General features: G+C 47.3%; 1 protein-coding gene across 2 annotated transcripts in view; it reads left to right on the top strand.

Moving 5' to 3' along the window:
- The first annotated feature begins 1,414 nt into the window (after nt 1–1,414).
- Nucleotides 1,415–13,825, top strand: part of CACNA1I (calcium voltage-gated channel subunit alpha1 I) — a 160,144-nt gene continuing 147,733 nt past the window's right edge. Inside the window, exon 1 of one of the 2 annotated variants that reach the window (XM_075491670.1) lies at nt 1,415–1,710. In XM_075491670.1, coding sequence (XP_075347785.1) covers nt 1,430–1,710 — 281 coding nt within the window. In that variant the 5' untranslated portion in view covers nt 1,415–1,429. The remainder of the gene's footprint in view (nt 1,711–13,825) is intronic. The other variant, XM_075491671.1, reaches the window with a different exon arrangement.

Raw genomic sequence — 13,825 nt, 5'->3', positions numbered from 1 at the left:
TGTGGGCATCAAAGGGGTCTCAGGCTGAAATATCAAGGGTGCAGCATGCCAAGGCAGAGCAGCATCAGCAGAGATGCACATGGGCTGCATGCTCCTAAAGTGAAGGGGCCTGAGCCGAGTGCCTGGGAGGATAACCTACAGCCAGGACATGAGGAGAAGAGGTCTGTGCTGTGGATCCTGGTGACAGACACATCCTTTCCTGCTGCTGATCGGCCCTTTTTTTATTGCGGTGTATCTGAGGGCTCTTGTGTTGCTTTTAAACTCGTACTGGTAGCATGGGCACTCCAAACGCTTGAGCATGCCCACAGGGTGAAAGGAAGAAAGCACCCATCAGGCCACCATCGGGCAGTCCTTGGGCAAGCTCTCTTTCCTAAGAGCATCGCTGTAACACCCCTTCAAAGCCAGATCTTGGAGTTTATTTCATTCCTCTCACTTTGACAAGCCACTTCCACTGTGCTATTTAATGGACAACATTTGGCTTTGCATTTTCCCAGAACAAGGCCGCTGTTAAGTGCACCCAGCCAGCAAAGTGATGTTCTTTAGCAAAAGCATGGTGCTCTGCAGTACTCGAGTGCCACCGAGCATAAGACCTGTTCTGCTCTTCCTATGTCCACCTGCACTCTCTGCCCATTCTGCTTAGTTGAATAACTTGCAACCTGTCTTCACGGTGCTTCCACTGCCCTGGCAAAAGAGAGCACCACAAGCTCCAGTAAAGCATACTTAATATTTAAACCCACTTCTAGTTTGCGTTACAGCTCCCTGTTTGAATGAGTGACTGTTCTGTATGGGTTTGACATGCACTTGCCAGTGTCAGTCTGAAGGAGCCTTCCCAATGAGCAGCATGGTACGAGGCCAGCCCAGCGTGTTCCTAGGTGGGAGAGGGCATGCCTGGGGCAGCAGAGCTGGACCTGGGGTTGGCAGGACTGTGTGAGGGACTGCGAGGTCAGGGTGGCTGTGTTGTGTCAGGATGGGTCCACACCGCTCCAAAGCACAGTTAAGGTGCTCAGGCTGGCTCCAGAAGAGTTGGCACCATCACCTGAGATGGTGCAGCACCGCATCAGGGTGTCTCAGGGGCTACAGGGATTATTTAAATAGTTAGTGATGGAGAGGACTAGCCAGAAGAGTCTTGGTGGAGAATGGGACTGGCAGAAAAGAGAAATATTGGCAGAAGCTGTCCCGCTCCCACTGCTGGCATAGAAAAACAGCCATGCTGCACTGCTGGGGCTAAACCAGAGAGTTTTGCTTAAAATTGCTTCAGCACAAAGTGCGACCACGGTTTATCATTGTCAGAACCGTCAGTCCTGTGGCTCTCCTCTGCTCCGAACTCACTGGGAGAGCATGGGTGTGCTGTGCTCTTGCTGCTGATTCCTCACGTGGGTTTCATTTCTCTTTCTCCCCTCCTCTCCAGGGGTTCTCGCTTGCGGCTGGCATGGCAGAGTACGTCCCCCAGCCTCCCTCCACCTGGCCCGTGGGCCCACAGCCCCCTCACGCCTCTGCCGTCTGCCCTCTGGAGCCCGTGGATCTGGGGGTCTCGGAGCAGCAAATGCTGCCGGAGCAGCCGCCATCCTCCCCGGAGCTGGGTGAGGACGAGGAAGTCACCTCCCCACCGGACCCCGATGTCCCCTACCCCGACTTGGCCCCGGTTGTCTTCTTCTGCTTGAAGCAGACCACCAGCCCACGGAACTGGTGCATCAAAATGGTGTGCAACCCATATCCTTTCCGAGCTGCCCCTTCTCCCTCCCCAACTCTTGCTCCCTCCTGCCCCATCCCTCCCCTCTCCCTGCCCTCCCGGGGCACCTGGCAGGTAAGGAATGAAGTTTGCTACATATTTAACAAACTGCTTTGTTCCTTGCTTGTGTTTAAACAGAACCTCAGCTGGTTTAGTGTGTGATCAAAAGAAGCTGATTATGAAAGCGGGGACTTCAGAGAGAGCTGCTCTCTGTCACAGGGAGCTGGGTGAGGGGAGAGGGGAGGGGTGAGAAGAGGTATTTTAGAAAGGGCTGTTCTTCCCCTTCCTGGCTTCCTTTTTGCCTCTGCCCTGGAACAAAGCGGGAGAGCTTGTCGGCAGGCTGCCACGAATGGCAGAGGTGTCTCCTCCCTCTGAGTGTACAGGCTTTAGTGGGAGTTCACCTTGCCCTTGGTGAGGGAACCGCCACTCCTGGACCTTGACTGCAAGGATACCTAGGTGACCCCTTGCCTTTCCAGCAGGCACAGGTCACTGCCCTGCCGATGTCTTGCCGTGATGCCTATGCAGGAATGGATGGGAAAATCTGTTCAGAGTTTGATGCTGAGCCTCATACGCGCTGGGGGAGACCTCTGGGATGTGAGCATGTCCTTCCTTTGCATGGGAGGGCAGCAATCACACGTGTGTGTCACCGTTCACGCTCAGTGCCTAGATTGCAAGGAGGCCCCTGCAACACACCAGTGCAAATGATGACCACCTGCATAACTCATTAGCACTGAGGCTGCTAGGAAGCAAAGGCCTCTGTGGCTCTTGAGCCTGATGCAATATAAAAAACAGGTGGCGGGCACTTGCTGCTCTTTGGACTGTGGGACCCTTCAAGATGGGGAGGAAGTAGATGAGATGATGAATCATCAGAGAAGTTGGTCTAAAGTTTTACTTGAACATTTTTCTGCCTAGAAATCTCAAGTGATGGCATTTTCTCCCTGGAAGTTTCTTAGTTCCTAGTTTGGTGGTTATTATCTATAAGGATGCTTGTTATGGTTTTGATGCATTGGCCTCTGGATTAAATCTGAGTGTCTGGGTACACAGCAGAGGCTTGCAAAATGTTTCTAAGAGCCTTTTCAGCTTCAAGAGCCAGACCCCGAGTGAAGTCTTGAGGTGCTGTCAGTAATAACAGATGACCTTAGGTGACTGATGAATCTGGAGATTTGTTTCAATTTAAAATGTAGGAAAAGGTTTAGGTTTCAGGTCTGAGTTCTTGTCTTAAAGTTCAGAAGCTCTTAAAAAGGTGTTGCAGTCTCAAGCACAGGTTATGACTGAGAACTTTTTGGAGGTTTAGGTTTTCTGTTTTCCTTTCTACTGACTGCTCCTTAAAACTTTAAGACTTGGTATTGAATTATGCATTGCTTTTCAATCACTGTGTGTCTGCCCTAGTTATGTCCTGGTAATCTTGTCCCAGCATGTGGTGGCCGCAGAGTAAAGCATGAAAAATTTGTGTCTCAATGCAAAGGCTGGATTCAGAAAATGAGAGAAGAGTAATAACCTGGGTTTGGGATGAAGATTTGCTCTTCAATGGGGGAAGGAGGTTGTGGGGGAAGAACAGAAGTGCCTGTTCCTATTTCTGGCTAAAAAGTCAGTCAAAACAGTCCTTCCAGTTTGGTACATAGCAAGGAGCCTGTTTTAAGGTGTTGGAACTGTGTTATTCAAGGAGTTTGGCACTATATGCCCATCTTAGTGTTCAAATGTTACTTTTGTTTTAACCCTCAGACGTGTGGTATTTGACTCTGAAAAGGACTTCATAGTAGAAGCTATAGAAGGAAGGAAAAAGCCTTGTGCCATCACCTGTTGATGACATTACACCTGGCTACATGTGACATGGGGTGAAGGGCAATGGTGGGGCTGCTGAAAACCTTTTGAAACGGTTGTTTCAGACCTGTGATTTCAGCTCAGCTGTGCAAAGTTAGGAGATTACTTGAAAAGCAGAGACTGAGTGGAGAGGATTAATCTCCTCCTTTGATTCCCCCCCACCCTTGTGGTCCTCATTTTGAATGGATCATGCAGTAAGTAGTTCCCATAATTTTTTCCAAATGGGGGATTTTTTCTGCACCCTGAAGGTTTCTTGCAGGTTCGTGGCATCACATTTTTTTTTCTTTTTGATAGAACCATAGAAATGGTGCAGTTCCATGGCCTGGTGGCAGATCACCCACTATGGTCTCATCTCTGGCTGGCAATGAGCCCCTTTGTAAGGGATGCTTCTATGAAAGTCATATTATGTCCTCTAAGAATTTATAGGCTTGCCTGCTTTTTCCCTGTCTGAAGTTTTTCATCCCGGTTATATTGGGCTATTGGGTCTCCAATGCGCTTGTGCCAAGCAGGGGCAGGCTGAGTCACTGTCACAGGGCAACACCTGGCCTTTCCTGAAGATTCAGCAAAAAAGATGGGGCATTGATTAAAAGCCTGTTAATCTTCTCATTGACTTTCTACTAGGCCAGAGCTTCATGATCATTGTTATGGAAGTACTGTCAATGAGACTTAAAATGGAACCTCTGATCATTAAGGACTATGTAGCAATTTTTGTGAGCACAAGGTCATTAACCACCAAATTTCAATTTAGGTAATTGCATTCTACCTACTTAAATCCCCCTCCCCTGAAGATTATTTTTCCTTCCATGAGCAGTCCTGCAATTTTGTTATGTGCTATTAAACAACTGCCATACTCCTTTGCTGCAGTGCAGTAAGAGGAAAAAGAACCACTTATATCCCTGCTTTAAAATCACTTCTGGATGCATATTAGCGTATAAATGTGTAATGCTGTTATTGCAAAAATTGTAGACCTTAACTCCATTTTAAGATAGGGACTATGTTCCATGTGAAACTTGTGGTGTATGTCCCCAAAGGGAGTACTTACTGTGCTTTTTGCCATTGTGCTGTATGGTGAAAAGGAGCCTGATGCTTTGAGGTTAGGTGATTACACATTTCTGGGGTGGCTTTACATAGAGTACAAATGAATGCTTGAATTGGCCTAGTTTATTGGTGAGCAGATTTTTTTAAAATCCTGATTAACCTTGTTAGATACAGGTAACTGCTGTGTAATTAGCTGGGTACACAACGCAATGCACACCTGGAGCCTGGCTTGGCTCCTAGTAAGTATGCCTGTCGGCAAGGAGTCTGGTGTGATGCAGCACATGAGCAACCTGCCAAACAGTTTGTTTAGGTCGATTTTTGTTTTGATGAACAGGCAGAAGGCTGGCTGCTCTGAGTTGCAGACCATGGGGCTGTTGCAGCTACAATGTTAACACAGTCAATATTTGAGATATGGTTATGAGAGAGGCTGTAAGATTTTTTTCCTTTTAGAAAACCTAAACTCCATGTCAAATAGGATTTCAAGTTGAGCTTGGAGGGGAAATAGGGTGAAAAGTGTGAAAACATGTTTCCAAAACAACTGCGTAGCATTCATCTTATGAATTTATAAAGTGTTTGGGACTAAATAAAGGCATGCCACATGGCGCCTTACAAATGGATCCTGATGCACTTTGCAAATTATGAGAAGATTATGAGAGAGATGCCTGGATGTCTGCATCGCTGTTTGACTCCTTGGGGTTCCATAAAGACACTACACTTCATCCATCCCTAGGGTCAAATGCAATAGATTTCATTTGTCCTTTGAGCCTTTCTTTAAAAGAAACTCTTTCCAGGAGGCCCAAACCTCCCTTTCCTGTCGTATCTATATTATTGACATGACAGCAAGAGCAAGAGTGAAGTGTGCCATTAAAAAAAAATCAATGCTAAAACTGAAGCAGTAATGAGATAGGCTCTGCAGTTCGCCACTCCATCATTTTCTTGCTTTTTGTTGTATACGAGCCCCCTTCCCTCATTTGTGAAGTGTGTTGGCCATTTGGGCTTCTGTTTTGCTCTCAGGCAGTAAAGTGTTGCGTTTCCAGTTATTTCAGTGGTGTAGGAGCAGCAAGTCAGGTCCCAGTTGTGCAAAAGCTTATATACGCACTTAATTTTTAGTATCAGGAGCTGTGTTTTATAGGGTATAGAGCAGGGTGGCTTCTCAAAGCTAGTATGACTGTTTGTGTGTACTGAGGAGTGCCTTTTAGCTCACTGGCTTTAAAGATCCTCCAAACAGGGGCTTTGCCATCGTACCTGTCCCTGAAAGTCCTACCAAGCTTCTGGGGGTACCTTTCCTGTAACTTGTACTGGCAGCTGTATCAGCTTGGGCATATTGATGGGGAACTGGGAAAATCTACAGATTTATTACTCACTTCCTCCCTGCCTGGTGCCACAGATATCATTTATGTATGAGCCAACTGACTATAGGATGGTTGTCGATGGCAATAGTGGTGTTTCATGCTGACACTGCCCTATGGTAGCAGAGTAGAGAATCAAAAGCTGGAGGAGCAAAGAAAAAGCTGTGCATGTGGATTGGTAATTGGTACTTCTCTTGGTGATGTTGAGCAGGCAATGCCATGGTGCGGGGGGACCATGTGCTGCCAAAACCCACTGCTTTTCAGGTGACACACATGGCCAAGGGGCCAACAAATCTTTTGCTCATTAATAAGCTTTGGGTGAATAGGTGTGTTACATACTACACGCTGGTCAAATACCAGTTTGGGCAATTTGTTTTTGTGTGAGTGAAATTTTATGTGCGGATTCTGTAGTATGTTGTACTTGTTTCTGCCTTAAGCTGTTGCCTTGTGTACTGTTAAACCCTGGATGCAGTCTTCATAACAACTGGATGTAGTTAATTAATAAGCAAATACCAGCTGCAAATTTATTGCAAGTCTTGTAATAGTTGATGTCTGTCTTAAGGCCTGAGCTCCTGTAATCCTCTGATGAGGTTTACTTTTCTTTTTACATGTGTATACTTATTTATATATGTGTGTGTATATAAATAAAAAAAGAAAGGTTCCTGCCTCTCTAGTAGGTAGAGAAAAGCTTGGAAATGTGACCAGGAGGTATAATAATACATGAAAAACTGAGTGGCTTATGAATTTTAAGCAGCATTCATCATTCTTGAGGACCTAGGGATCATGGCTTTCCGCTCTTGGAGTCAGCAGTATCAGCTTTTATGTGCATACCTGGAAAACACTAAAATGCATATGTTATTCCTGCTTCTCCATTTTAAAGACAGATCTCTCCTGTCTCTCTTTGCAATTCTAGCTCAGGAGACAGGTGAAGAGTCTGGCACTTATTTGAGGACTTGTGATAGCTTTGTATCATTCTAGGTAATCAGGCAGATGTTGCTGCTGTGCCCTTAGGAATGGATTGGTTTCCGTTGATTACACAGCTCTGTAGACCTCCTTCCAGCCAACAGATATATCTGTATACCCAAGATCCAACAAGTGCAAGATGACTTTTTTTCTGTAAGAGGTTATCTAACCTCTCTGCGCTCCACACTGTGCTAAATCAACTTTACAGTTGTCTCTGTTGCATGGGAAACTGAGCTGATCCAGAGGTCTCCAGTGGACATGCAGTGTCGGTAGCATTGGTGCTCCCCTGGGCATGTGCCGAATGCTTTTCAAGCTTTAAAAGGGGGCAAGCCTGCTTTAGATGCTGCTGGGTTTTCTGCCACTCTGCCAAGCTCCGTACTGGTGGAATGAAGTTTGCTATTAGCAAATAAGGGGGACTTTTAATAAGCCAATTGTCCATAAACTTGATTAATATTTGAAGGCAATGCATGCACCAGGCCAACATGGCCATCTCCCCAGGACCAATCTATCCTCAACTACTCTCCTCCCCTTCTGTGTTAACAATATGAGCTTTAAAAGCACTCGTTTCCTATGCTTGTGAACTGACCCTTAATTTCCCTGTTAATTCTTCTCTTGGGAAGATGGCTGGGCTTCACCCCATCTAACTCTCCCTATCTGAAAACCAGGCATCCAGGTTCTTTCCACAGATATTTAACAGACTGCCATCTGTAGCAGGAAATTCAGCACGCTTAACTTAACCCCTTCCTTCAGAGAGCAAAGTCGCTCTCTGGAGGTGCCTATTTTCTCTTTACTAAAGAGGGAGTTTCTGGATAGTGGGCTGCAGGGATTGCTGTCTAGCATCCTGGGCTGCCTTTAGGATTGCTTTGCTGTTTGGTTGCCCAGATGCTATGGAGAGAGGCAAAGGGGAATGCAGGGAGCAGGTTTGGTTTTGGAAATGGTGCAGTCTGAACATTTTAGTGCTTCCGTAATGAAATATCGGGCAATCATAGTTTTGTGGGGGGAGGGAAAGGCACACCATCCACCTGGACTCTGGATTGGGGAAAAAGTAGTTCTGTAAATTCCAGCTTCTTTCCTGGGATAGAAACCCTGTTTCCCAGTTGTGGTTGGTAGGCAGAGGCAGGTGGCAGGGGGAGCATGATAGTGCTCAGGACCTGCACAAGTAGTTCGGAAGGAAGCTGTCTCTGCAAAACTAGTGACAAGGGAGTGTCATTAGTGTGGGTTGTTTGATGTGCAAGTTTACAATGGGGAGTTTAGAGGGATCATTTGCACAGTCAGACGTGGTGTAAATGGAATTTAAACTTGTGCATTGTCATTAGTAGCACACAAGGGATGGATATGTTTGAAGGGGATTTGCATGCTTGCGATCTGTAAGAAATTGGCTGGGTTGTGTGTATGCAAGATGTACGCAATTCCAGGCAAGTGGGCAGATGTAAAGGGATGAGGTCTAAATTTGGCTGGCTTGCAAGCTGGCCCTGTATAGCTAAGCACAAATGCTGAGACAGGATATCTCACTGCCTCCCATCCCTTTAGCTTATTCTCTGGAGGTTTTTTATAGAGGGAAGTCAAAGACCATGGTTTGGAAATGAAGCAGGACAACAGTGCAAACAAAACCAGAGCTCTGACTCTCTGAAGCTTTAATGTTCATAGGGCCTAACAAATTCAGAAATAAGGCTGAAAAATTCTTAGTGCATCCCTATTGTCCTCATGCAAAACTCTGAGCATTTTCCCTGTTACTGAAGGACAGATTCCTACTGTTGAAGGAAGGGCTAACTGCAAAATATTGAGACTGTGGTTTAGGAGAGGGGTATTTTTTTTTCTGTGTGAATGTTGTACTGCCCTGTTTCCCCAATACGTGCCAAAAGCAATAAAAGACCTGCTAATGCTCCATACCCTCGTGCTTCAGGAAAGTGGGGCTAGGACTCTTACTGCAACAGCTTTTTATGAAGTATCTCAGTATGTTCCCTGGATTTCTGGTCAATGAATGTGGAAGGTGTGGGGAAGCAGATGGGAGAGAGTAGAGGATGAAAGTCACATCCTTGTCTGGTGTAAATCAGTGGTGTTCTGCTATACCTAGTGAAAACAGACCTATTTGCACCAACCGTTGCTCTTCAGGCTATGTTGGGAAGATTGGTCTTGTCTTGTCATATAGTACAGTGTTATCCAGTGCAGACAGTGTGGTTCGTGCCAGTCTGGGGGGTATCTGGTAGTGTCAGGCCAGAGGAGAGGGATGATGTGTTCTGCCCAGTGTGGGGTTGGTAGCAGTACCTGCCTCGGGGGGACCTTCCCATCCCTCCGCAAAGTGTGTTGCTGAACCGAAACAAATGCTGAAAAACCCTTCTGGAGCATATTGTGTTTATTCACTGGAATATATTTTGCCTTGGAGATGAGAACCATTTACTCTCTGAAAAATGGTCAGTTTGCCTTTTTCAGCCTTCGTGAACACTGGAGCAAGGCATGTGAGGGAGCCAGAGGGGGCTCTTGGAGAAATAGAAAGGGCAATAAAAATAGTCATTTTGAGTTTAAAACCTATAAAATACTCTGACCAGACCTCTAATTGCATGTTCTGTCATAACAATGTGAATTAAATAATGCAATTAACCACTAACAAATTGACCAGCTGCCTATTTGAGGACTTGACACTCTTCCCACCCCAGACCATGGGGAAGGGTGTGCAGCCAGCTGAATTTACTGTGTTGTGAGTGTAATACTTGACAGGAGCTGCTTCAGGTGAGGAATGGTTAACAGAGTTGCAGCTCTTCTGCAGCAAACGGCCTGCAGCTGGTCCCAGGATGGTTAAGAGGAACTACTGTGTGAAAAACTTGGCCCATTTCAGACCTATGGAGAGAACAGGAGCAAAGAGTCTGCCAAGCTGTCAGCCTCTAAGCTGGGAAGATCTTTATAGTCCTGGAGAGACACTGTCTTTGGAAGATGAAGGTGTAGGAAGGCTGCAGCCTGGTGTAAGATGGACCGGGCTCAAGCTTGCACCCACTTCTGTCCTGCACTCACTTTGCCCACGGCTTCTGGTTGGCCCAGCACACCTTGGGCCAGTCCCCTCCCCGAGTCTCTCTCACATCTCCATGCCACTGCCTCTTCTGTGCTTCACTGCCTGCCATGGGGCAGGGGCGAAGGAGGTCCTGTTTGAAGCGCGCTTCTCGGAAACAGGGTTTGCACCCTCTTGCTGGTCGGGGCAGTGGGAGGAGGGCTAAGCAGTGGTGGGAAGTGCCACCAGGCTGTTAAAAGGGACAGATCTAGTTGGCAGGTTGGGCTTGTCCTGCTCTCGGTTGCTGCTGCTCCTTGGGCCATGGGTTTGCACTGTGCTGCCTCACATCAGCTGTGCTGCTCCATCTGGGAGGGGATGCTGCTAGCTCCACTGCCCTACCTGCCTCCCCTCCCTGGAGGGGTGCTCTGGGCTCCGCTGCTGAAACCAGCAGGGATCATTTCAGGAAAAGCTTTGGAGGAGGGGACAGGCTAGCCAAGGGGGATGTTTTTTATTCTGGCTGGAGAGGACAGCAGAGTTGTGACCAGCAGCTAGGGAAGGAGGCTGAGACGGCAGGGCTGAGATGAGCAAGGAAGGCAGGTAAGAGTGTAGCTGGACTTGTAAAAGAAGAGATGAAGTGTGATTATGAAGATGTAAGACAGAAACTGATGGGGAGTGATAAGTGGAGGTTATCTAGGTGGGGAACAGCTACTCTAGCACCATGCTGCAAATCCCTGCTGAGCTTGGCAGGCATCTCAACAAATCCTTGTAATCAATGGTATCAAAGGCGACCAATAGATCTGAGAGAATCAGCATGAGTGCTTGATCTTTATTGACTGCCATCAAGGACCGGTGAAGTGAGTAAGGAGGTGGTGTGATGGTGGTGTAACACTACTGCTGGAAGGCCTGCATAGGTGTTTGGATGGGTTGACTGGTCTGGGGGCTGGAGTTTGAGTGCAGTGCTGTGGTTGTAACAGCTTTCACCTGCCCAGCCCTGACTGCAAGGTCAGCCGGTGGGGATGGAGATGGAGAGCTTAGCCTGACCTTCCTGCCTGAAGGATGCCTGTCCCTGCTTCCCTCTTCTCCAGCTTTCTCCCTGCCTGTTGCATCGGTGCAGATCAGGGGAGGGGAGCAGCTCCCTTGGGCAGGATGGGGGATGTGCAGAGCTGTGATGTGGGTGACCATCTGTCCCCTGAGACAATGGTGCCATTTACACTTACAAACTGCAACTCATCCAGGAGGAAAGAGAAATCTGTCCTCGCTAATGATACAAAACCACTCTCTTTGCTTATCCTTTCTTCCTTTAGTTTTCTCTCCCCTGGTCTCCCCTCATCATCGCCTACCGTGCTAGAGTCTATAAAAGCTGCCATCGCTCCTCCTCCTCGAGTGTGACTCGGAGCCGCCGAGTCCCCGCAACTCCTACAGCAGCCCCTCCTGTGACTAGCCACCCTGTCTCTCCCCTCTCCTTTCTCCATCTGTAGCAGTCTGTCATTTTTCCCTCTCCTTTTTTTTTTTCCTTGTCTTGCTGTCATTCCCAGGTTTTGCTGCTAGCAGCCTGTCTCCGTTGATTGCTGCCACCCTTGAATTGGCTCTTTCTGTAGAGTGAACTTCTTAGTCAGTATCGTGGACAACAGCCTTCCTGGGGGGGAATGGTCAGGAGCTAAAGGGAAGGTCTGAAGGTAGGATTTAAGCAGGGGGCATAACTCATTGGCTCAGTTAGAAGCAGGGAAAAGGCCAGGGCTCTGCAGAGATGCGTAGAGCTTAGCTGTAAAAAGAGTGCGTTTCCCCTGTCTGTGAGTACCTACAGTGGAGGGACAGTATAGGGCTATGGGGGGGCAGAGTGGGGGGGACAGAGTGAGGAATCAAGGGGAGGAGTAGGGGCAATGGGAAATTAGGTGATCTTGGTGAGAGGCAAGGCTGGATGGATGGAAGGGTGGTGATATCTGAAGTGGTGACCCAAGCTTGGTGGCTGTGTTGTGGTGGGGTGGGATTGTTGCCTCTTCACCCTCCTTATCTTCACAGGGTGCTTCCATCTCCATATAGAGCATTATTCCCTGCCTAGGTCAGCACCTATTCCCCTGTGCCCTCCAACGTGCAAGTGGCATCCCTGACATCCCTGTACTGAGCTGTCAGCGTGCAGGAGTACTGTGATGGATGGTGGGGTACAAGGGGTGCACTCACCCTGGGAGCAGGGACAAGGCCCTGCTCTGTGGGGCAGGGTGCTTGCAGGTGGGCATCCCCTGAACCAGCTCAGCTGGGATTTGCTGCTGGAGCAGCTGGCCCTGGTTCTCTCTGGGAGGGTAGCCAGCTCCCTGCTAATCCCTGCTCACCAGGGCTGGCTCCTGTAGGCAGATGCAGACAGATTTGAGCTCAGCATGCTGGCTGGGAGCTGTGTAGCTGTGGTCTCCTGGCCCTTTGCCCCAGCTTGGAAGCTGGGCAAGGTGCTCAAGGGTTTGCTTACAAAAGTTGAACCAACCATGCTGTCTCAGCCTTGTTCCCGACCCCCAAATCTTTGTGAGAGCTTCTTTCATCTTTACTTTAATAACTCGGTTTTGTTTGTCACTGCCTCCCCAGGGTAGCATAAATGCTGAAATACCACAAGGGCTTTCAGGTTGCTTGTAGCTTGAAGTAACTGGATGTCTTGAGAGGCAGAGTGAACCAAATGTACCTCTTGTGGGATTTCAGTTTTAGAGTCATGGATGAAAAGGGCTAACATCAGTACAAATTCATCGAGGAGAAAGCTGCTGAATCCAGTGCTTGTAATGCTAGCTATGACATTTGCCTCAGCAGGCAAGAAGGGAAGGAATGGAAAGAAAACACATGGTAAAATATTAACCTCACTATTGAAACAGGCAGTTTGTAGCAAACAGCAGCTGTTCTGTTTCGTGGCATGGAAGAGGCAGGAGCTCAATATCTGAGGGTGGAGAAATATTTTCTTCCATGCAGAGATTAATAGTCTCTCAAGTCAGAGATCCAAAATCTCTACTTGCCTTCCAAGCCCTGCTTATTATTTGGGAGCGCACTAAAACACCATGAAGGTGTACGTGGCAAATCTGCCTTGCCCCATCATTCACACACCCCAAAAGGATGCTGCCTACATTTACCTGTATCCTGCATCTTGCTTCTTAGCCAAGAACTCGGGACTCTAGTGCGGCAATAAGTCCCCCTATGAATACAATGTCCTTATTTTCTACAAAATGAACTACAGCTAGCTAGCTTTTATTTACCAGCCAGCTAGAAGGCATTGTTAAGAAGCATTGTTATCAATATTTAAGCTAAAACATATTTGAGAAAAGTATGCTTTGTGATGTATTACAATTTTTACGTCATTGGTTTTGTTCACATATTTACCAACTCATGATGTGATTTTTGCTTTGAGTAAGTCTCCTGGTTTTATGGGTGAATCTGACAGGCTCTGCTTTGTCCATATGAGATTCAGGCCAGGCCTTGAAAGTGTTTGTGTCATAAGTGAATTATATTAAAAAAGACACGCTCATCAAAGTGCAACAGTAATAATATATTGCCTTTGTGGTACCACCTGATGTTCAGTGCCGCTGGCCAATTGTGATATTTCTTAATGAAGGATGTTATTCTTTTTCCTCAAGGCAATTTTTTTTGCTTGCTTTTTTCTTTCCCTGTGGCTCCTTTCTGATTCATTTCCTTGACGGAGTAGGATCCTTCCCTGCTTTGGAGTTTGCTCTTCTCTTCTCCATACTTGTTGACCCACTGTTTAGCAGCCTCTGTGCTGGCAACTGCTCTTGTCTTCCTATCTGGATCCGTCTTTGGAAATGGGACTTAGTGACTGGAGGAGGCCTTAGATGGTAGCCCACTTGTTTTATACAGGAAAAGCCTTTGGAGGCAGCGGTCTTCTGGCTGCTTCCTTGTAGCATTTTGTTTGTCCCATGCTACAGCCTCCTAGTTTCTATTTCTAGGATACTGGAATGGGGG

The sequence above is a fragment of the Mycteria americana genome, chromosome 1 (assembly GCF_035582795.1).
Source record: "Mycteria americana isolate JAX WOST 10 ecotype Jacksonville Zoo and Gardens chromosome 1, USCA_MyAme_1.0, whole genome shotgun sequence".
Classification (NCBI taxonomy): domain Eukaryota; kingdom Metazoa; phylum Chordata; class Aves; order Ciconiiformes; family Ciconiidae; genus Mycteria; species Mycteria americana.
Note: the sequence above shows the minus strand (reverse complement) of the source record. Positions and strands in the feature narration are given on the sequence as shown.